This window comes from Ciconia boyciana, chromosome 3, assembly GCF_034638445.1.
Source record: "Ciconia boyciana chromosome 3, ASM3463844v1, whole genome shotgun sequence".
In the NCBI taxonomy this organism is placed as follows: Eukaryota; Metazoa; Chordata; class Aves; order Ciconiiformes; family Ciconiidae; genus Ciconia; species Ciconia boyciana.
The window spans coordinates 2,277,128-2,301,477 of NC_132936.1; the positions used below are offsets into that span (position 1 = coordinate 2,277,128).

The 24,350-nt window shown below is 45.8% G+C and overlaps 2 protein-coding genes across 3 annotated transcripts in view; both read right to left on the minus strand.

The window, feature by feature from the left end:
• Positions 1–199, minus strand: part of ELP3 (elongator acetyltransferase complex subunit 3) — a 93,171-nt gene extending 92,972 nt beyond the window's left edge. The window contains exon 1 of the mRNA XM_072858219.1: positions 98–199. Within this exon, the coding sequence (XP_072714320.1) occupies positions 98–116 (19 nt within the window). The 5' untranslated portion in view covers positions 117–199. The remainder of the gene's footprint in view (positions 1–97) is intronic.
• A 3,485-nt stretch (positions 200–3,684) lies between these two features.
• Positions 3,685–24,350, minus strand: part of FBXO16 (F-box protein 16) — a 39,501-nt gene continuing 18,835 nt past the window's right edge. For both annotated transcript variants that reach the window (XM_072857703.1, XM_072857704.1), the window contains exons 4-9: positions 22,967–23,173; positions 21,461–21,625; positions 20,356–20,561; positions 13,699–13,804; positions 8,342–8,567; positions 3,685–6,100 (exon numbers count right to left, since the gene is read on the minus strand). In XM_072857703.1, coding sequence (XP_072713804.1) covers positions 6,033–6,100; positions 8,342–8,567; positions 13,699–13,804; positions 20,356–20,561; positions 21,461–21,625; positions 22,967–23,173 — 978 coding nt within the window. In that variant the 3' untranslated portion in view covers positions 3,685–6,032. The remainder of the gene's footprint in view (positions 6,101–8,341; positions 8,568–13,698; positions 13,805–20,355; positions 20,562–21,460; positions 21,626–22,966; positions 23,174–24,350) is intronic.

Genomic DNA, 24,350 nt, shown 5'->3' on the forward strand with positions numbered 1-24,350 from the left:
GCAAAGCCCTGCCCCACTGCCCTCAGCTCCTGGGAGAGGGGCAGGGGCCACCCTTCCGCCAGCCCCCGGGCACTGCGATGCCCCCACACCCCAGTACCTTTCCTCTTCTGCTTCATGCTGGCGGCACCCCCTCAGCCGCTCCTCTCACAGGCCAGGCCAGCGCCTCCTGCCGTGAAGCGACACCGCCCCTCGACACGCGCCGTCGTGAAAACGTCGCACCCCCAGCCGCGCTGCCGGAAAGCGACAGGAGGACAGGGAGGGCGAAAAGTGTGTGTGTGTGTGTGTGTGTGTGTGTGGAGTGGTGTCGCCGTACTGCGCATGCGCACACCGCGGACGCGGCGGGGCAGTGCCGCCGCCAGCCGCTGGGGGGCGCCGTGGAGAGAGCCGGAGCGGGCGGGGCCGCGGCGGGAGCGGGAGCGGGAGCGGCAACGCTGCCTGAGGGGGAGCCCATGCGCGTGTGCTGGGGCCCCGCGGGGCTGCCTCCCTGCCGGCCGCTCCTTATCGTGTCCCTCGTTGAAATACCCCGCGTTTACCCATATTTATCGGTATTGCGGGGAGGCCCGAGTCACCTTGAGGGTCCCCCTCGCCCCCCGCCGGCGGCCGCCTTCGGGCCCTGCACCCCTTCAGCGCTAGATGGTAGCAAAGTATCGACATAAGGAGGGGAAAAACAGCTGGGTTTTCCTGGCAAAAGGCTAAAAGTCCTTCCCCGAGAGGCGGCTGGAGAGCTGCGGGCTCCTGGGGAGCAGAAGGAGGGGAGGTGGGGGCCGGGGTGGTGGGAGGGAGCAGGAAGGGGAACAGGGGCTTCACCCTGTGAGGAGAGGCTGAGGGAAAGGGCGGGCTTTGGGGGGCCCTGACAGCAGCCCCTGGTACCTCCAAGGAGGTAAAGTCTTCACAGTGGTTGCGTGGTGAGAGGACGGGAGGTAACGGGTGTAAGTTTTAAGGAGAGAGGTCCAAACTGGGTGTAAGGAGAAACTTTTTTATCGGCAGGCCAGCCAAGTGTTGGAGTGGGTTGCCCATAGCGGTTGTGTCATCTCCTTCTTCCGAGGATTTGAAGACCCAAGTGGGTAAAGCCCTCAGCAACCTGGGCTGCTCCCAGAGCTGACTCTGCTTAGAGCAGAAGGTTGGACCAGAGACCTCCCAGGGTCCCTTCCAGCCCGAATTCTCCTACAGTCCTATGAAATGAGCTCAAGATCCTTCTGTGAATCTCCAGTGACTTCTAGAGCCCACATGAGCTTCAACGTCTACAGCTTCTCCAGGCAGGGAGTTCCACAGCTGAATTATATCTTGCGTGGGGAACTACCTGCTTTTGTTTGTTGGTTACTGTTAGCAAGAGCCTCGCCGGTGCTGCCAGCTCCTGCCTCTCTCTGCCGGTGGCATCCTGGTCAACTGCTAGATTCTGGTGGATCTCTTTGGGAGTAACATGAACCTAGCAGTGAGCAGAGGGGAGACGCTGCCTGGACGAGAAAACCGGACTGCAGAGGAGGAGAGAACAGGCAGCAAGCAAAACCACGCCACAAAAAGGAAAAAAAAAACCACCATATGACAGAAAAAAATTAAGAGACATGCTGGCTATGGCCAAGTGACCTGCTTTTTTGGTTTGGGAGCTGGTAAAAACCTTTCTTGGAAAACCTCCTGATCTGGGGACGGACCTGAAAATTTTGGCATCACACTCACGACGGGTGTGCACCTGGGGACTGAAGGGTCAGCAGGGTTTGCAGGAAGGGAAGAGGGCACGTGGAAGGAGCCGCAGGTTGGCTGTTCCTACTGCGTGGGTTGGTTTGTAAAGCAACCGGAGCCTGCTCTGGTGCCTGAGGTCAGCACGCGCGGCCTGGCAGGCAGCTCGTACGAGGGTGTATGTCTGTGTGCACGTGTCGTGAGACCATCCTGTCTTCCCCACCTTGCTGGGTGGGTTTGGCAGCATCCTGCCTATACAAAGCAAGATCCCAGGATAGAACAGGTTGAAAACACGGTTTAGATGATCTATGCCCGTTGCTACCTCTCTCCTGCCTTCAGGGCTTTTTAGAGAGCTGAATGCAGTTTCCTTCCTACACAATGTTCTGGGAGTGTCCTGCAATGTCTGGACCTGTCTATACCCGTGATTTTACCTCCCCGGGGGTCTCCCAAGCATCCTGTGCCAACCAGCAATTTATCAGTGGTTTGGAGAGTGGCTGTGATCAGGATACGGGCTGCGCAAACAGCAACAAAGCATCTATCCGGGCATGCATCTCCTGCCATCACCTTTCTCAAACCTACTGCAGCAGCTGCTGTGCAGCAAGGGACATTTCAGATGCGACCATGCAGTCAGGCGTTGTTTGCGTGTCTAGCCATGTCCTGCTTTCGGCTGGCTGGGGTATGAAAGCAATTCCTTCCCCAGAATTATTTGGTGCTGTGCCCGCTACACAGCATCCATCTGGAGGATGTTTTTGTACGTTGTTGGGGATGGCACAGAGCACAGGACAGGTCGGATGCCCGTGCTAGGCGGACGGTAAGGCCTAAGAGTATGCCAGCAGGAACAAGGCAACTGGTTTCAAACCAATTCTCATACCCCACTCCCTCCCCTTAATCCGCACCCCCTAAACACAGCCCTACGCACCATGTCACTGCCTCCTCATGTCCTCAGCCCTTCGTTACGTGAGCTGAGCTGTGCTCTCCAGTCTTTATCAGCTTCATCCACCTATTTCAGCAACTTTTTATCTTGCGCTTAGCTACTATCATTACCTGCTTTCCCTTTGCCGCAAGGTCTCCACGCTCTTCGGTAACCATCCTTTAACCTGTTATAACCCTAACGCCGCTGCTGAGGCTTTGCTCTCTGAATGCTTTTACTTCCCTGGCAACAGCTCACGTTCTCTCATCTTCCATCTCGCCACACATGTTGGATGTTTCCAAAAATCCTCAGTTTTAATCCAGCTGTGCTCCCACCTGCAACTCCCATCAACTTCAGTTACACATATTCCTTTTTCCAAGTTTTTGTTTCTTTAGCTCAGAAGAGCAATAATTAGGAAAACTTCATTTTGGCTACAAAGCCAAACTATAGTACCAAACTCTGCCATTGCTCCCGGCAAGGAACACCGGGTAAATGCAGGTGGAGTTTTGGGCAGAAACGGATAGTAAAGCTTGGGTTAGAGGGCGGCTGGCATGTTTGGGTTTGTTCCCCACATCTGAGCAGGGCTGTAGCCTAGGGCTCACATTCTGATCTTGCTTGTACTGGTGGAATTCAGATGCAGCAATGCTGATTCATTGGCCTCTGGGGTTTAAAAGGTACTTTCAGTTCTTTAATCAAAGGCTGCGGCTAATCAGAGTTGTGCAGGATCTGGAAATGCCAAGCAGTGCAGGGAAATGTGCATCTACAAGGAAGGGCACAGGCATAACAACCTTCCTCCGTACTTGTTTAGCAATTTCTTATCAGCATATCTGGAAGCGCGCTATAAAGGTGGGTAAATAACCATCTGCCTCTGCAGATCAGCAGCCCGGGGCACAGGCGGTGGTATGGCTTGCCGGAGGCCAGCCAGCAGCTCAGTGACAGAGGCAGGTGATGGAGACTGTATCTTTTTTCTCCATTTCAGATTCTGACCCATTTTGTGACCTCGGGAATGATTGTAAAGTATGTTGTAAGTACATACATTTTTATTCTAATAACGTAATTGGTAGGAGTTACATCAAGGCGTTATGTAGGTCTGCTGTTACTTCAAGGGTAGACTACTTGGCTTGGTACGTTCCTGAACATTACTGTTAGTTATTTTACAGCATTATAAATACAAAAAACTTCATAAATCAGAGAAGGCCTAAGCCTTAAAATGTATAGTGAGCGCTGAAGACGTATGATCTGCTGCAGCAAAGGCACGGTGTCTGCCGTAACGCCTGAGAACTCAGCTCCAAGACCAGTCAGCTCCTGGGAACTTTACGTTTCTGGCGAGTATGCTCACTGATGAGAAACGTAAAACCATTGCTGCAGGGTTACAGCATTTCCTTGCATAGCCATTTGCTGTTTGTAACACGGACCTAGCGCTGAACTGCTGCCACGAGAAGCTACACGCTGCCTAACAGAGACCAAAAAAAAAGCCGGAACAACAGTTTGGCCTTAAGAAGCCAAGGAAACACCCATGAAGCAATCAGTTTAACTTGGTGTCCAGGGGGAAAAGGCTTGTGAGGAGAGATTTGCAATACCAGGGAATGATGCCGATGAATGTTTTGGATGGGATTTACCCCACCTCACTTTAAATGCTTAAAAGTTAGCTTTCTTAATCAAAATTAGTCAGTCTGGTCTCTTGCGTAATCAACAGATCCTAAGATATATGAGATAGTTGCCATCTGCAAGTTCCTATTTCAGCTGATTGCTTGAGAGGTGACCAGCTTAGACTTAACTGGCTCTTAGGCCATCGTGTTCGTTGAGATGAACTCCCCGTACCAAGCATCCAGGGCAACTAGAAAAATGAAAGAACAAAGTCTGGGAGCAGGAGATGCACTGAGTTACCTAATCATTGGTTTGGAGCTGGAATTCATGTGGCACTCGACCAAGTACCCCAATGGGCAGAGCCTCCTGCTGGATGCTCTCCCTTCAGGTAAGATCCATGGTGCATCGTGCCCGGTGCCTGGTCTTGACAATGGTCAATGTCTCTCGTGCCAAAAAACTTGAAACCCTCAAGTGACACAGTGCAGAATAATCTGCTCACAGAGCAGAAATCTTCTCCTAATCCTTGTCGATCAGTAGTTGGCATTTTCTCTGAAACATGATTTCTAGTCTATAAATGTTGAGAATTCATGGGCGTACTGTGACTCTTCCTAACATGTGGAAACGTTCGGTTTTATCCCAGCTCTCTCACTCTGGGATATGATAAGGCAATGAGTTACAGTTGCTGTGCATTCAGTCCCCTTATCCTTAAAAACTGCTATTCGTTACATTTACTGGATCTTTCCTTAATTGCAGAAAAGACAAATAAGAGCACATGATTTACATTCTCTTAAAGAATTAGACTAGTCCCAGCTCCCCACACAGAGCCACATGCAATGCCGTAATCCAGAGTGTGGGATTTGATTTCCTTCTCACTAACATGATCGAAAAGATGGAGTTGCCTTGCTTAACATGAGAAAGAAATTCTGTCTTCAGTACAGCCCTAACTAGGTTTTTCTTGAAGCTTTTTCCCTGAGCCTCCTCTCTCCCATATATTAAAGGCTTTTCCCTTGAACGCTGCGGTGCTTTCTTCACAGTCTAGCTGATTTGGCAGGGGCTGCAGGTTACAGCTGAGGGATCACATTAACATTGGTGGTAAAGCACTCACTTTGTAAGGGAGGGTACAGTTTCCATCACTCAGGTGGCTGGTAGTCCTCCCTTGTCTTCCACAATCCCCTCGGTGCCCACAGAGACAGACAACTTCTGTAATTCACTGGCAAAGCATCACAGAGCAGCTCAGGCTGTGGGATATGCCCCAAGATGTCCGACTGACATACGGGCAAGCTCACATGAGGTCCAGCAGCTCTAGCAAGGATCTATGCAAGTGTCTCCATGGTCAAAAGCCTAGGTGAACTCCGCAGAGACGACATACCCAGAGGAAAAAGAGCATATAGCGCCAGCTTGAGAGCAGCAGCGACAGGAAACGAGGCTGAGAAGCACAACAGGAAAACAGACTTAGACTGTACTCCGGTTGGGAAATGGGAGATCCCACCTGGAGATCCCAAAGGCCGGCAGGAGTCATTGCACCAAGTACGGTACTTCCAAAAAAAAGTATCAAGCCATTGCTCCAACACCTTTCTCGCTAAACTGGCTGCAAGGCAGTTAAGATTTCTTTTGGACAGCCTAAGTGAGAATAGACGCTGGACCTCCATGCCCATTTCTTTGCATTGTGTGGTGAGGTCAATGAAGAAAGTCTTTTCTAGCAACAGTTGAAAAAAAATTAAGCTGGGTCCTTATGAAGGACTCAAAAGCAGCTGTTCTTCACCGAGCACAGCCTGTGACTCGGGTAACATTGCTGTTGTTTCCCAGTGCCAGGCAGATAAGTTTCTGTTCTGCTGGGATAAAAGATACTCTGGATCCTGCCTTACTCTGTGTCAGATCCTTGGTCAGATGGAGGAATGAGCCAGGGCTGAGCCTCAAACAGTGGAGATGCTAGATGAAAGAGAAATAATGTAAGAATCAGACAGATTAATTTAGAGAATTCAGATTCTAAACATATTTAGGTACTCAGCCAATCCTGGGGATTTCGGTGGCATTTAATACCTCAAATACCTTTACAAATCTGGATTGAATGGAAAGATGGTTTCCATTTATCATCTCATTAGAGAGCAAATAATCATCAGTCAAAACATCTTTACTTTTCCTGCCCACCTTTCCGACAGTCTGCAAACGTGCCCTGATAAAGCCCAGCTACAGCACTATCTGAAGTTGGTAAGTTTACCTTGAGAAAAGCCTGGCAGAGATCACAAAGGTCCAGGAGAGGTCACTGAAGGAATTACGATAGGATTTGTCTCTCTCTGTTACAAAAAAAAAATATAGTTTTGCCTTGCAAATTGCCCCTAATCCAAATGCAATCCCTCAGGGACAATTTACCTTGGTAGTTTTTATACTACAGCAGCGGTGTTTGTAGGTAGCTTGCTTCCAGGCTCTCCCTAGCACTTTCCTCGTGCAGTTTTTAAATTTCTTATCATGTAGAAGACAGTGACTGCAGCAGAGCTCAGACAGGATGCTGCATGTTCCTGCATGCACCATTATCCTCCCCCCATACAGAAACATTAATAATCACTGGGTGGCCACTTCCCTGCAGGAGCTCCCCTTACTCTGCCTCCCACATCCTCTTTGACAACACTAAACCGCACCTCGACAGCAGTTGCGGATTGGTTCACAGAAGTTAAGAGACTTAAGAAACACCTTCTTCCCATTCCCGGTGCCTCCCGGACAGCAGCAGTCGGAGCTGAGTGCCACATTCCTGGGACGCCACAACGCTGCTGCCAGACCAGCGGAATTGCCGTGATTGACTGGAACAACCAATAATGCAGCCAAGGCCCAGAGCCTACGCTTAACTCTTCATGACTTGGCCCCAGTCCAGTGAACAACTTTCCTAAGGCTCTGTCCAGGCAATGTGACTTCAGGATGAAGGTCCTATTTCATAGAAACCTTGTATTGCTTTAGAAATACGCGTTACTGTAACCCTCTAGCCTAATCTTAATGCTTTCCTCCCTGGGCTTTTATGACCAGGATGCGTTTATGAAGCAGTCTTCATGTCTTTTCCACCTTACTAATTCCAGTGCTTTCCCCTATGTATCATCCTTCATCTGTGTTTGGATTCTTTCTTTCATCTCCCACAGAAGCATTTGTGATCACTCATTTGCACTGTGGGTCCTCCTCATGGGGGTTAGCCTATGCACCTGCTAAAAATGCTAGATGCTAGGGAGATCCAAAGGGATGCTGGAGGTCTCCACGTGCTCCATTATCTCCCTTCTAGATGGGATTATCAATAATTACTGGATCATCACTGCCCTGTAGGAGCTCCCCTCACTCTACCCCTGTGTTCTCTTTGAAAATCCTAACAGTATCACAGCAGAAGCCTCTTTTCCTTTGTTCATTCCAGGTTCTTTACCCACTACCTTTCTTGGACTATTAAAAATCATCAGGGGTCACAAATTGCAATCCTTATGTGGACAGCCCGCTTGTGAACTAATCGGACTTTCACCAAAGTCTGCACAAACGTGTGCTTCTGAAAGATATCCAATACTTTCCCAGCCAGCTGCAGACACTGAGGACCTTCAGGAGGTGCTGGGTATATCAAGAGGTGAGATCTTCGTGAATAGCTGCCCGAGGCAACCCTAGACTGAAATGGCATAAAATTGTTTTTGATCATGTCGCTCTGCCTCCTTATTTTTGGAAGGTGTTCACAGATCAGCTGCTTTCTCAGCCATTGTCTCCCTGGAGTTGATTGCTTTCTCCTGTGATTTGCTGAATGCTCTGATTCCAACCCAACCATACCAGCTCCTCCTGGCATGTGTCCAGGACCTGGCAGAGTCCATGGTCTTTAGACTGAGCCCGCTGTCACTTCTGATCTAAGCTCTCCTGCTCTGCCGTTGAGTATCAGTGAGTTAAATCCATGGGAAGCCTATGCCAGTGTTTAATACCAAGATGACAGTCGTGACAGACAGGCGGATCTAGCAAGTGCTAGATGTGACGTCTTTGGCCATATGTTCTCTTTTGATGCAGCAAATCACTGTCATCTGGGTTCCCACCATCCACAATGACTGCCTTCTCCTTCGCCTACAGAAATATACTGCCAGCACCATCTCCTTCCCTCTGCGCAATAAATTTGGATATTGGCAATCTCTACAATAGCCTCCACATGGGACAAGGCAGCATACTAACATGGAGACCTGGTGTTCGTCCTTGTGAAGTCTTTCTTTCCTCTTTCACGTGGCTTTGGCACTGGAGCTCGAACAGGTGCTGGTCGTATCCCGGCGTTCCACTGGGAGCTCTGGGCTAGGGTCTTTGCTGCTGCTTTGGAGGGCAGGCTCCCAGTTGGCTGGTGAGTGGCCCAGCTGGGACGAACTGGTGTTTTTGGAACAGACTCAAGATCTGCAGAAAGTGATAGCTAGGAAGAGAAGGCAGTAAGTATCATATCATCCCAACAGCTTCAGAGGGACTGAAAACGTTGGAGTCCATTGAGAACTTCTATAAATTCTGTACATTCTATGTGCATTCTATATACATTCTATAAATTATATTCCTAAATGATACAAGCATAATCTGCATTATTTGGAGTGACTTGTGCTCTGGTATAGGTTTACCTTAAGGACAAAAGGACCCAGTTGGGAATTGATGCTAGTAAAGCCAAACCCACATTAATTGATTCTCCACATCAATTCATATGTTAATGCACAAATTCTCCCCCGTGCATATGGCTGCGACTGATCCCAGTCTTGCTTGCTGTTTGAAGTCTCGCAGTGTAAAGGATGGAGTTTATTTTAACATACCATTCAATGAACATTTTACTAAACAGGATAAAAATTAAGCAAAAAAAAATCTTAGCAACACAGTGATTGCTTATTGCTTGAGAAAGATCCCAAATATTCAAAACGCACAGGTTCTGCAGACCAACAGCTTTGGCTTTTTTTTGACTGATACAAATTATTTAGTAAGAATAGTGAACAAACATTAACAAAACCAAACATTTACATAGCAACGCATTAAAAAGCAATGTGGGCAGATAGTCTTATGTGAAACTGGTGTCCGTAGTAAAATGGTGTCCTGGTTTCGGCTGGGATAGAGTTAATTCTCTTCCTAGTAGCTGGTATAGTGCTGTGTTTCGGATTTAGCATGAGAATAATGTTGATAACACACCGATGTTTTGGCTGTTGCTGAGCAGTGCTTACACTAGTCAAGGACTTTTCAGCTCCCCATGCTCTGCCGGGCGCACAAGAAGCTGGGAGGGGGCACAGCCAGGACAGCTGACCCAGACTGGCCTAAGGGCTATTCCAGACCACACGACATCATGCTCCGTATAGAAACTGGGGGGAGTTGGCCGGGGGCAGTGATCACTGCTCAGGGACGGGCTGGGCATCGGTCGGTGGGTGGTGAGCAGCTGCATCACTTGGGTTTTTTTCCTTGGATTTTGTTCCTCTTTCTCTCTCTTGTTTTCCTTTTAATTACCATTTATTATTTTTATTATTTTATTTCAATGATTAAACTGTTCTTATCTCAGCCCACGAGTTTTCTTACTTTTGCTCTTCCGGAATATTCTCTCCCCCATCCCACCGGGGAGGGGGGTGAGCGAGCGGCTGGGTGGTGCTTAGTTGCCGACTGGGGCTAAACCACAAGAAATGGTTGTGCAGAAAAGCCAGTCCTGCCCGCCTCTTTGCCCTTTCCATTATTTGAATTGGCAGCAGCGGAAGATATATGGTGCTTCATGCCTAATTGTCTAGTTATAAATAAGCAATCCAGCAACTGCTGAATATCAACCTAAAGAAAGGCCAGTGATTATACAACTGCCCAAAGTGCTCCAGGTTCTGAGCAGTACTCGACGTGTGAGAGAGATGGTGTGATAAAAGCAGCTGCAGTTTTTTTGTCCTAGCGAGAAAAGCACAATACCATAGAAGCAGTAGTCGTTGCCGCACAGATCTGACTATTCCTTGTTTTTCATCTCCTGTGTTGTTGGTGGTTCAATTTTAGAGCTCACGGGGACAGATAGGCATAGACTATTAAAGCCAGGCTATACTTTTAAAATTAGGGTGACATATATAAGCTGAGTTTGAATCTGCAAACATTCTATTGAGTTATTTTCACTCTTAGGAATGAAGTTCCCATGAAGTCCCATGAGTCCCATGAAGTTCAACAGGGTTTCTTGCCTGAATAAATACAATTCAAAATAAGGTTTGTAGAATATAAATATATATACACTGGACAGGACCGTGTCTCAGTGCTGAGAGCCCTGGATCTTCATGTGAGCTATGCCCACACAGTACCTAAATGCGATTCATACTCAAAACACGCATTCCCTGTCAATATGTCATAGGAAAATTTATTCCTGACTTCAAATGCTGCAATCGTATTACCTTAGGATATAGGCAGTGAGGCAAGAATGACTGATCCTGTCAAAAAGATGTTATTTAGTAAGTACTAAAAATAAGTCAGTAATTCAGGAACAGCTGGGAGGGTGGAGCAGTCTCTTGAACAGAAAGAAGCAGACAGCCTGAAAGGCAAAACCAGCCCCTAATTGCTGACATTGCAGTCATTTGCAAAGCTGTCAAAAGCATCAATCAAATTTTACTTTCCTAATAAAGTGTCTAGGAATTTTGACATTTGGGCAGGAGGCTGCGTGCTTTGCTGAGAAGCTGCAGAAGACTCCTCATCGGAAGTCCTCAAGGACTTGTGTGAGGGACACTGATGTGGCAGCAGTGACGCCTGCAAAGGGACTTGTAGGGCCAGAGCTCAGAAGTCACAGCAGGGCAACACAGCTCGCGGTCAGAGTGAAGAGGAGGGATGATATAGTGCCCAAAACAGAGATCTGTTTTCCATGCCCAGCCTGGTAAAAGCTTGGAGAAGTCACCGAATCCGTTGCATTCTTCACTTTTCTTTATATAATACTGGGACACTAGCTGCTGAAGGCAATGTGAGCATCAAGGTGGTATAGACAAGCCATAAAGCCTTAATCCAGCAAAGTGCTTAAAGAGATGGTTAATGCTGAAACTATACATATCCTTAAAGTAAGGCATTTCCCTGGATAAAGACAGAGCAGGTATTCCCTCCCCACTGTAGAGACATGGGGGTTGCATGTGCCTTCATAAGAAAGAATGTGGCCCTTCACTCAGAGACCTAATTAACTTCATTTATTGTAATTTACTATTTATTGTAATTTAGCTAATTTACTTTAATTTATTCTAAATTAAGTGTGAGCCTGGTCACATTTTATGCTATGTTTCCACGATTAGTAATAAACTCCAAAACCTCACAGCTTTACTAGGAGGAGAACTGATTCACCGCATGCAAACGTAGAGCCAGTGGATGTAATTCCAGGACTCAGGTCATCACCTTAATTATGTGTTTATTCTATTTTGGTGTGCTGTTGTTCAGCCTCCTGAGCTTGGAGCTCCATATAATAGCCCTTTTCACATCTTCATTGTTGGCTGTAATATACTTTATTCTCACCTACTTTCTGCACTTGGATCATTGATCTATTTAAGAACTTCATTTTAATTTGACTTGATGTTTGCTTTCTTGGGGCACTTATTCTTTCATCACGGTCTATTATTCTTCTAAGGATTTACTAAAAGATTTGAGCATTAAGCCTCTTTATTTGGACTTGATTAAATAAGAGTCTTTTCACAGGTCTTCATTTCAACAAGGTTTCTCAATGCTACCTTAATAATAAATGGAAATTAATTTTGGATTATTCCTAGTGAGTTTTATATATATTCTTTTTCTATGCATCAGCCTACCGTAACCTAACCTTTATTGTCGTGTAGTGTTGTAGTCATTAATGGCCAGTGTAACAGCAGGCTTATACATCAGAGGGTAAGAAACAAACACAGCTCTTCTACTGAAATTTGGACAACTCTAAACTCAAGAGAAATACAACCCTATTTTCAACGTAAAGGCCTAGGAAAGAGTGACACAGCAACACAGGCTACCCCAGATTTTTAACACAAATAGAAGCCAGTGCTACCAAGATTGCACAGCACAAAGGCATGGAGCTGTGTTCTGAGCTGTTATCACCAAGGTGTAACCCCCTAGGTTTTAGGACACTTACCCTTGGGTTAGGGCTGTCCTAACTGCCTAGGAGGGACCAAGGGAGGATGGTGGACCTGTCAGGCCTTGACAGCAGGCAGTGGCTTTAAGACTCTTCCCAGGGCTTTTTGTGGGGTGAGAATTCAGTACCCACTAACTCGGCATGCTCCCCCAGATGTCTGCCTATGAGTATTTTGTGTCAGCTAAATGCTTTCTGGTGACTATTTGCTACAGGAATAATAATGTCCCTTTTAAACTGTGAGCAGCCACAGAAGGTGACATACATACATACTGTTCAACCCTGTACTGCTGCAATTTATAGCCAAAACTCCCACTGACGTTGTGCAGGAGGGTTTGGACGTCAGGGTGGGAGGCAGACTAGATGCTTGTGCCTTGCTGATTGTGGGTTGCAGGTTAAGTAACTTTGAAGAACACATAATTTTCCTAAAATCTGGGGAAAGAAAATCAAATTCACCTCTTTTTACCCAGAACTAAGATTCTTTCACTTCTGGACTGACAATAAAACAGCTTTACATTTGAAACGGGAAGCCGTGGTGGAATGAACCGTGTAAGGGCGCTCTGATCTAAGAGCTACAGGGGAAGCCATTGGAGAATGGAAATTTTAAGACACAGACTGAATAACTTTAATTATATTTTCTGTTCTTTAACAGTGACTGAATCTACTTCCTTGCAAAGAGGCTGTATTTGGGTCAGGAGAGTGCCTCCCAATCTCCGGAGACAATGCCCCTCTTTTATGTAAACCTTCTTTGGCTCAACTCACATGCGTTCCCTGGCTTTCATCGCTTAGGAAACACGCTTCCAGGTCTGCAAAAACCCCCGATACGCTTGTGAGCACGTCCTTCTGGCAGTTATTTGTTGCCGTATCTACAAAAGCTTAGACCCATGATGCTTTCTGGAAGCCTGACTTCCCTAGATTCTTTTCATGTGAGGATGCCCTACTTTACCAGCGATGAGCACAATGAATCCTCAGTGTTAAGACCTTGGGGCTTCTTGCTCAGGCTCAGTGCAATGAACAGAGAATAAACTAACATCAAACTGCAATGATCAAAAGTTGCGAGCACAGAAGAGAAGCTTTGGGAAGAGATGCAAGTGTCATGGGGGAATTGATCCAGTGCTTTGTAAAGCATGGAAACAGACTGTTGGGATAACTGCACGGTGAGCCACGGTGAGGAGCAGATAACAAGGTCACTGTCTACATACAGACAGTTGCTGTCCTTTTCCCACCGAAGGCAGATGGACTCTGTCTAGGCTGCCATGAGAGGTTGCCCCCAGAGCAGCCAGGCACGGCGTGCTTTGTGTCCTCCTTCTGCCCAGGTATCTCCCTCAGGGACAGGCAGCAAACGTGCCTGGCAGCCCACCTACAGCAGGAGCAAAGCTTCATAGTTACCCAAGTTAAGTAAAAGCTCCGAGCTAAAATGTTCCTGGGTGTACCGGACACTGGGCCCCAGGTGATATAATTACAAGCTGGTGATACTTGCCAGTGATTTTGCCTTCTGGAGCTTATTAGATCCACGACCTGCTCTCTTTTTTTTCTCAGCTGCCTGCCGGCTAAGGTCTGGGGTCTCCCCTCCTCCTTTCTTTCTCCTGCAGAGCAGAACAGAATAGTATTAATAAGTGCTCTGGAGTTGGTTCCCTGGGGTTGAGAAAAAGACAATCTCTTATGATATTGCCACCCAAACAGACATGGTTTAAGATAACACATTTTATCTTGCACCTGGGGCAGACCAAGAGCGCATAATCAGATACCGTGGCTCAGAGGAGTGTGGTAATTTGCTATTTTTTAAGTTATGATAACTTTATAGCACTCAAACATGTGCCCTTAGCTCGAGACTTACTGATTTAAGCTAAATCCACATAACATGTTACATCAGCTTAGGGGAATTCACAGAAAGGCAAGTTTAGCTAAATCAATTTGAGAGTTTTCAGTGAAGCCCATGTAACTTGTAACATAAATAAGACTAGAGGACTGCCCCTCCAACAAGTTATTTATTCATTGTTTTTATAGCCAAATACTTCTTCATGTATATGTATATGTATATAAATTTATAAATTTATATGCAGCTATTATTAAAGTCAATACAATCAACTGGCAGAACAGGAATATTCCAGAGTGTAAAAATTAAGCGGAGTACACTGGAATATGGCCAATGGTCACATTTTTCCAATATCAGGAGTAAAATCCATACTATGAGGAAGCTTTTTTAAGAACTTGGGCAGGTTCATAAACACATTTGCTCTGAAGGTGTTCATTCCCCTTCCACATTCAAATTCTGCAATACAGAATTAGTGAATTTAAAGCAGCAGCTCTGTGCGCTCTCTGAGTGTATCTCCCAGCTCTATCACCCGCGTCTCTGGGCTCCTGGAAGGCACGTAAAAAGCACAGTATGAATACAAAATCATGAATATAAAGGGTGGAAACAGACTCTAAAAGCAACATTTATCCTATAAAGAAACAGAGCCACACCACATAACACACACATCCTCAAAAGCAGCCAACACCAACACCTATCTGGTATTTACTCATCCCAGACCAGCTGCAGATCAAGAACCGCAAAGACAAATCTGACATTATTTCAAATAGCAAATTGAGGAAAACTGTAATCTGTTTATAAACACTTCACTAACAGTCAAGAGAGAAATGCAATCCAAAATATTATTATGGGGAATGAACTGGTCATCTTGGTGGACTTGGCAGTGTTAGGTTTATGGTTGGACTCGATGATCTTAAAGGTCTTTTCCAACCTAAATGATTCTCTGATCTTTAGATAGGACACAGACCTGGCCTTGTGGTCGTAAATTAAGATATTAACCTCTACTGCTGTATTCTAGTGTCCATGCTCATGGTGTCAGAGCAACCGCCTGCAGCAGGTCACCACCGTGATCTCACTTCAAGGTCAGGAAAATGTACGCAGTGAGGATGAGTTTCTCAAGGCTGCAAAGGAAAAGGGCATCAGAGCCAAGATGAGGATGGCAAGTCTCTCACTCCCAGTGCTGAACTCGGTGTTTCTCACTCTGCTTTCCTCCCTTAAGGAATGTTTTTAATTCCCACAAGCCTAACAGGCAGAGAGTACTGGGCTCGCTATTCAGAAACATGAAAAGCAGGAGACAAGCGTTCGGATTCGGAAGGACAGCGAAACACCATGCCCTTCTCACGCAAGCGAGCCCCTTTTTTGTCAGAAACTGGGCGCAGGCTGCTGACAGACAATTACTGAAAGTAATTATTTTCTCGTTGGGTAAACAATCCAGTACAATATGCAACTGTTTTTAGAGCCAGCCTATGTCCATAAATTATCTAACTGAATTAGTGCTGGCTTCCAGAAGCCCGAGCTGCTTAGGGGCGGGGAAGGAGCTTGCATTTTGGCTGAGCTGTTGTCATGAGAAGTAGCAGGGCTCTTTCTTGAGGCACAAGCAGACAATCTTGGCTGGGGTCCAGTGCTAGGCTAGAATCAGAATTCATTATTCATGATAAAGGGGGAGGCAAATCTTTTGATTTATTGGCAACAAGCAGCACAAACACCAGATGCCTTCCAGCAGAACTGTATATGCATGGACTGAAAGAAACGCCCCTCCTGGTCCTTTTTTAGGCAGAGCAGAGTCCCAGAGAAAATTTGCTAACTTGGTTCCACAGTGTAGATAGATAAAAATGTTTCACTTCACCTTTGCAATATTGCTTTGCACCCAAAGAGACAAATCCATCCTTGCTGGTCTCTGTTTTGTTTGTATATCAACAAAAAGCTACCTGGACAATTCAGGCAGAAAACAAACCAGACCTACTAGAAATCATCCTTATGATAAATAGCAGACATACATGCAGCAACACCAAAAGTCACAGCTATAATTCTACCGAGGGATTTTGATAACCCCTTCCAGGCAATTTGTAATTCAACCCCTGTCTGTATCTCTTCTCTTCTATATCGCCTCACCACTCCCTCGACTGTGCATCTGATCATTGCTATTCTTAATTTCACTGCTCAGTGACTATGAAGCTTTTCCCACACTATCCCATCTAAACCAAATAACCTCTCAGTGAACACACTCAGGGATCTCTGTCCCATCTCCTTCATGCTGCAGTGATGTTTGTCACTGAGGCTTTTGGGTGCCATTAAGTTTTTATAGTACAAGCTCATGCCTTTCTGAGCAAGCAGCAAAAAAATCCATCAGAAAAAAAACCCAGTCAAGTCTCAATTATCATCCAGATTGCAAATTAGCACCGTTCTGCCATTTTGGGGGCACTACCCAGCTGTGGCACAGTGTTATGGTTCTTCTCCCCAGTGACACGAAGCACCAGCACTGCCCAGGCCAAACCCTCACTCAATTGCTCTAGAAAAATCTATTTATTTGTTTTTCAAAGGTAAATACCCAATTGAGGTCTTATAGCCCAAAGTATATGTTTTGTGTCATCTCTTTTAGGACTCCCTTCGTCTCCGCTCCCCTGCGTAATTGAGAATTGACTGTAGCTTGTTACGCTTCCCATGTTTCACTTTTTTTGGCTAAGCAAGGATACGTTCTCTGCTATGAATTCACAGCAGTGTAGTTTTGATACTGCTGTGGAAGGGAGCATGTAGCTAATGACTCCTCTCAAAAGGCCAACAAAGAAACAGATGACAACTCTGCCATTTAAATGACAATATTTCAGCTGCAGCATGGACATCTTGTTATGATGAACAGGATAGTTCTCACCTCTCTGTGGACCAGAAAGCAAGAGTAGAGTGAGGTACAGCTCAGAGGAGATCTTAACCAGGTCCAAGAGCTAGGAAAAACTTTATTTTTTCATTACCTCTTAAATTCTGCAAAATTTAACCTGACATTAGGCAGATTAACTTTGATTCAAACAAGTAGCCAGTGACTAGTCTCACACATTGCTTTGATGATGGCGTCAGGTATTCCTTTGATGTCATCTTGTTTATTCACAGAGAATTTTCTTCAAGTCCGGTTTTTCTCAGCACAGCAGGACTCAAATGGAAAGAATGGTTTGTTGGCTCACAGCTTTCCAGTCAACCTGCTGGCCTACAAGTGCTCTCTCTAGTCCTTCTCTCTCAGCCTTCGCTTTGGCTTTCTGCTGCTTTTCTGCGGGTTCTGCTGTGTCTTTTCACACAGGCTCGTGACCTCAAGAAAATACTCGTTCCTCTCTATATGCATTCAGAATGCAGCAAAACTCATTTCCTTTCCCAGACTACCTTTGCAAAAGCCTGTATTTTGGGAAATCACTCCTATTGTTTTAGGAATCTCATTTTACATAGATTTCATTACTTCTGACATTCATTTTACATGAAGAGCGGTTGTTATGCCCTTGAGCTCCGAGAATTCATCTAATCTGAATAATAACTATACCTAACGCAGCCTGGGGGGTCAGAGATTTTTATCTTGGTTCTCTGTTCTACTTTACAACCCTGTACACTGGTCAGGCAGGGTCTGCCTGAGCCTGTAAGCTGCAGTGAGGTAGATCGGCTTGCATAGCATTCACATGAGACTCCTAGCTCAACCAACTAGACACTCACAGTTGGCTGAGCATGGCCTTCATCAGCCATCCAAAACAAAGCTTGGCATCATAGTGGGGCACTCTGACCACTTTGCCATTGTGCTACTGTTGATAGGCACCCTACGCCTGCCCAAGCCACCCATTAGCTGCCGCTGCCACCTCCACCGAAAGCCTACACTTGAGGAACACTCAAGCATGAAAGGTGGTCCTGCTGTTCCTACTGCAGACAGGGAGCTGGGTGAAGTGCTGAAGACCCAATCCCCAGGGAGCTGTCCAGAAGCAAAGGATGGAGGATGCAACATTTAGACGGGACATGAGGAAGCATTTCTTTACCGAGAGGGTGGTCAAACCCTGGAACAGGCTTCCTGGAGAGGTGGTCGGTGCCCCAAGCCTGTCAGTGCTTAAGAGGCATTTGGACAATGCCCTTAGTAACATGCTTTAACTTTTGGTCAGCCCTGAATTGGTTAGGCAGTTGGACTAGATGATTGTTGTAGGTCCCTTCCAACTGAAATAGTCTATTCTATTCTATTCTATTCTATTCTATTCTATTCTATTCTATTCTATTCTATTCTATTCTATTCTATTCTATTCTATTCCATATAGACCCTTAGCAGGAGGACTTCTGGGAAGGAGCTGCAGAGGGGACTCTGTTGGCAATATGTCCACAGAAAAGAAGCACCAGAATATCATCATATGAGTGGGAAGCTGGGTCAGCACCTGAAACGGCACACCTGCATTGCTGAATAATCATTACAGAGGAGACTACACACTCGCAATTACTTTCAGCTTAAGTGATATTAAAGGGAGATCCTTGGTAAACAAGCAAATCTCATACAATTCATTTCTCTCCTTGCAATAATCCTCTATAATTACGGATAAATGCCAGATTTGCTAGAACACTAGGCATTAAAATATTCTCCATTGCACAAATGGATACAGGCTCAAATCTCACTTAGGAGAAGAAAACAGTCAGTGCGCATACTGTATCATTAGCAACTCAGAATCATTTGCATCTGGTTGTCAGGGGCATCTACAGCTCAATGCTGGAAAAAGCGACTTTTAAACTCTTCAGACAAGGCTTGTCCCACTTTTGACACTGGGTCATGGCCAGCACAAGGGAACACTAAACCTCACAGAAACCTTCGGCAGCTGCTACATAGAAACATTTAGCACAGCTGAAAAATAGTATCAGGACAACCGTTTGCAACAAGAGGCATTTTGTCAAAATATTTCATTAAAAGCTCAAAGAGCTCTACCCAAAATGGTGCTAGAGTTTGGTAACATACCACAGAGAGAGGGTGAGGTGGAAACTGGAAAGCTCTTTGAAGTACTGCAGAATCCTAGGACTAGGGGACGCGGATTAAAAAATGATTCATAAAAGGCTTTTGCTCAGACACTGGGAACTTTGTGGAACACCCCGGAGGAGTGGTGGGTCCGGCAAAGTTAATCACATTGAGAAAGAGGCTACGCGAGTGCACGACTGCTTAGCCAAAGAATCACTCGGCTGGGGTAATTCATGGGTTGACTGTTCCTGTGCACAGGGCTAATCTCAGCTTTATCAGTTATTTACTTAAAGTACAATCTGGATACTTTCACTGTGGCTCAATCGGTTCCCAAGGTTTTTGTTGGCACAGTGCAGAGGAATCTCCTCCTCTCTGCACGTTCGGTTGGGTGAGAGTCTGTGCCGTCCTTTTCACAGGGACTCGCACAGGAACTAGGCAACGGTCAAGCTAATCCATTACCTGTTCGCCAGGCTCAGATTAATGATAGTATTACCAGTTTCACAAGTTACTGCACATCAGCTGAATTGAGGGAACTGCTGTGAGCCCACGAAAAATGAGAGGTGGTATTAACAGAGACTTAAACGAGAAATGGGCCAAGCACTGCACACAGGTGACTACCGCAGCCTCCTTGCTATTGCTTCTACTGATGCTTGTTAATGCACAGAAATGTGACCACAGATCTAAGATTCTGAAAATATCTGATGACGGATGTGTCAAAGGAAAACACGGGGCAGTCCTAACACAAGTCAATGTGCAAAACTATACTTCAAGGTGGAAATGTCTTTCTTTCACCAGTTGCTGACCAGATAATCCTGGGAGCCCAAAAACGGACGGATCTAGGCATTCTATCCCAGGCAGCGTAGATACAAATACTATTCGTTACTTAAATATTCTATAGTACATACATACTCTTACACCTGCACCTCCATTCAATCTCTTTTCAGCCAGAAGATCCTTGAAGTGATAGAATTCTATTTCATCACAATTAATTCATTCTTCCTCTTCTGTGCAAAAACCGCAGATTCCTCTCAACCTTGCAGCTTTATTTAAAAACTCTTGAACAAACTCTTGTGCTGATTCTTCCCATTACAGCTGTGTAACATCCTCAGGAGCTACAGCCTATTTTGTAGGCAGACACTAACAAGCTGTGCCCATGCTCTGCACTGAAAGGGCACAAAGTAGTGCAGCTGCAACTACAACAGGACCAAGATCAATCCAAGAAAAGCCAAAAGAGCAGCAAAATGGGTTTGCAACCAGGTTGCTGAACTTTAAGGCTTCCAGGCAGCTTGGAGCACAGGCAGAGTGAGCTCACAAAGGACACAGACATACCCTACGTCGCAGAAAAAGCAAAAGGGAAGAGATCAAGCTCTTACGCCTGCCTAGCCTGCTCGATGGGATCGTAGTTGTCGAGGTAGTTGAATCGGATGGTGTCTGTAGGATGCCTGTCTGATGAACGCCATGGTGGGAGCTCTTTTTTCTCCTTGTTTGTCCTCCTTCCTAGCACAGAAAGTTTTGCCTCTGGGACGTTGCTTTTTACTGGTTGCACATCAATAACTACAAATTCATCCTTTGAAGGAGTCTAGTAAGAGAGAAGAAAAGAAGAAAATAAATTTTAGCTGATAATGGAAGTGAGGTTTATTTTGCCTAACTTTAGACTTCTGAGAATTGGGTATTAAAATTAGTCTCTCCAGGCTCCATTATGGTCAGTGGACAGAAATAGGCACCCTGACAGTGCGTGTCATTGCCCACGTCCCAAAATCTCTATTAAGTTGAGCTGAACTGCTTTTGAGATGCTTTGGCTTCTCTCCATTGACTACAGAGAGAGCCTATGGGGGAGTTTGGTTAAAATTAGAGGGCTGAGTTTTGAATTCAGGGTAGAAGAATCCCACCGTCACAGCGCCACAAACCAGGCATGGCATCAATGAATCTGAGGAGAAAGCAATGGCTACTGAGTAATGCTCCACCTCCCCAAAATGGCCCTGCCACCTTTGAAGAGGAGAGAAAGAGACAAAACCAAGGGCTATAACAGGCATAATGGGTGCTTTTCTCCTTTCCACCAGGTAAACTGACTCTGAAATGTCAGCAGGGGTGATGCTGGGTACCCCACCTCTGCTTATCAGATGGAGGCAAGCTATCATATGCTCTATAAACTGGGCAAAAAGAGAGGAGAACAGCTTTGAGTGCTGGAGAGGGAGATTTAGAGGATTACTCCAGAACACCCTGAAAGGATAGCAGAGTGAGACCTTGGTGATTGCTTCTCCTAACCAGTGAGATTTTCACTTCCTCCCCTACCAGGGATGGATGATGGGAAAGTAGAGCGCATAGCAACACACAAGTTTAGATTCTAATTTAAAATTATGTACCTTCCATTTTAGTAGTGGGAGATTACAGAAAGATAAAGAGGCAAAGGGGTTAGGCACCCGGCCAGCCCAGTTTTCCCACTGGCCCCAAACATCTCTAGAGGTGGTAGGTATGTACCTTTGGTCTCGTGACATGCAGCTCTTTCACCATCTCAATGTAATGTTTCTTCCAGATTCCTTGCTCAAAGGGGGTTGGAGAGAAGTTGATGTACCAGCCAAATCGTAGGCATTTCAGCATCCAGAGCTGATCCAGTTCAGACAGGTACTTCCAGTACCAGCTCACCTGTGAATGCCCAGTAAGTTGAAAACCTTGGGGTTTCAAGCATCCAAGATTGCAGCTAGAGACTTCTGTGCTGTGGATGTAATTCCCCTATGTCCTTAAACTAGTAAAATTCTTCAGCACTGTTTATGCTCCATTTAAACCTTTCATTAAACCATTTAAACCATTCAAGGTCTTCATGACATGCTCAGTGTCTAGGTGTTAGCTGATCTCCAGCACATGGTGAAATACTCCAAAATTCATGGGCCAAGAGAAAAAATTTCAGCTTGTTTGAGGCAACTTCCTGCACTTCTACTTAATAATCATACAGTAGTTGGAATAAACCCTTTATTAGTTTCCACTGAGAAAAACAGCATCAATAAACTCCCCAAGTCTGATAGACCTGTTCTGAACATTTTCTTTCTACTCATGTTCTGCTGTTACACTCCATCACACAGTCACCTTGCGGGCAATGCTTCTTCCAGCTTAAGGACAAACATCATCTATTGGCACTGCCATGCTTATAATAGCAGCTATCCATGATATGACACAAGTAGCACTGTAAAGGCCTTTCTTTCTAAGTAAGTAATTTCCTAACCTGTCTTCTCCCTGCCTGTGAATGCAGTGTGAGTTGCATCCACAGAAAACATGAAATGCTGGAGAAATATCCTAGAGCAAGCTTTAAACAAGCTGAGATGTTGATATATCCGTAGTATTATATGGAGTACTATGTTAGTGCAGTAATAATGTCACCAATATCTGAACTTACTCATTCGGAACTACTTTGGGCATCACCTCGCAGCACTTTATCTCATGGAAACATATATTTGGAGTCTTAGCCACTGTGCTCAAAAGACTGAAGCCCTAGCCACTGTGCTCAAAAGCACAGCTGTAACTTCTCTGCTTCTCCACATCCAACACTTTACCCTCAAGCATTTTAAAGGATCTGGTTTTCTTAAAGCATTGTGTGCAGCTCTTTGCAGCTAGCACAAGCCAATGCTTTTCAAAGCAATTAATGATTCTGCACACAGTGCAAGGTACTTTAAAAGAACATGATTTTCAGAAAGTACCAGGCCTCCTTCTTGGGAAGAATCAGTCTTGTAAAGTGCCAAATTTTAAATGCCTTAGAGCTGAGCATCTAAAATTACTCTTCACTTTTGTAAATCTTGGCCAATCTGGCTTAATTTAGGATCCGTGGAAGTGTTGCATTCGGTCTCATAGCATTTGGAACCAGGCTGCCAAGTCAGAAGACATCCTTGCATTATGAAGAACAGCACTGGGATGTCTTTGCTGAAAACTAGTGCTGTTTTCTTTTTTTTAACTAGCTTGACCTGACTTTCTGAACCTTAGTGTTGGCTTTTTTACCTGTGCACATCGACAGAGGCTCCGTGGGTCCAGGAAGGAAAAGATGTATAAAGACAGGACTCTAGGAAGCCTTGTGGTAAAATCTAGAGCCTCGATGGGAACTCGATCCTGTAGCTGCTTGGCACAGAATTTCTGCTGTGACGGGGAGCAGCGTTCCAACAGGTCCACCAGGATCCTCCGCCTCTGACCATCTGTCCACTTGTCAAACTGAAAAAAGGAGTTTCAGGTTCTGAGAAACCGGAGATTCAGCTTCTTAAAATAAAGCACACATTTAAGGCAAGGGAAAGTGCATAAGCAGCAGCTTCTGGTGACTCATTCAAGAGCAAAGCACGTAGGAACTGGGAACAAGTGGAGAGGCTACATTAAAAGAAACTCTGAAGCCACGTAACATATGATTTATAATCCTCAAAGGACCCAGGATGGCCTAGTCCAGGACACACTCATGCTCACAAGACTCTCTGCTCCCGGGACCAGTTCTGAGACTTGGCTTCACTCATGGAAAGGAGAAGACTCAGATGTGTGTTTACAGGATCAGGTCCCAAACTACAGTGAGTTCACTGCTGCTTCCTTGTCTATTCTGACACTTATAAGGCCCCCACTACTGCCGTATTTGAGTGCCTCACAATTTATAAAGTATTTATTGTCACAATCCCACTGCATAGGAGAGAAATCCCCACTACAGAGAAGTGGAGCAAAGAGAAACTAAATCAGCTGCCCATGTCTCACAAGGAAAATCTGCGGCACAGATCCGGCAGCACAGTAACAAAGATTTTTCACAGCATTTCTATGCTTATGACAGGTATCTAAAGAGCATTAAAACAGTTGTGGGAAGAAATGAGCGCTTAGGTAACCACGCGAGCACGTATCGTTTTGCTACGATGGCAACAACAACGCTGCATTGAGCGGAGTGGGGCAGAGCTGTGTAAACAGGGTGGGAGCAACGGTGGCGGTAGCTGGTGTTTAACTTGTGTTGATAGCAGAGGATGGAAAGGGCCCTGTCAGCAGGAATCTCCTGGGAGGAGACTGACCTCATCGCCACAATCTGTGCAATCTGTCTCAAAACCTGCAAGAGCAGTCCTGGCTGCGAGGGCAGCGCAGAGTGCCAGGAGGGAGGAAATGTCAGAGGACCACGGCGGCTGCAGGTAGGATCGGCAGGAATCCCCGGTGGGAACTGCAGGCAGCAGAACGGCGCAGTTAAAGATGGCTTTCCGGAGGTGAAATACGGATTTTGGAGAAGTCTCGCTTCATCCTCCTTCCTAGCACAGCAAGAGCAGCCTCGACCCAAACTCACCTTCTTTTCAAAGGAAAAACTGAACTGTTTGGGGAATTCCCCTGTTTGGGGAATGCTGCTCTTCCCGTTTGTTTCTTTCTCACCCGTTGGCCC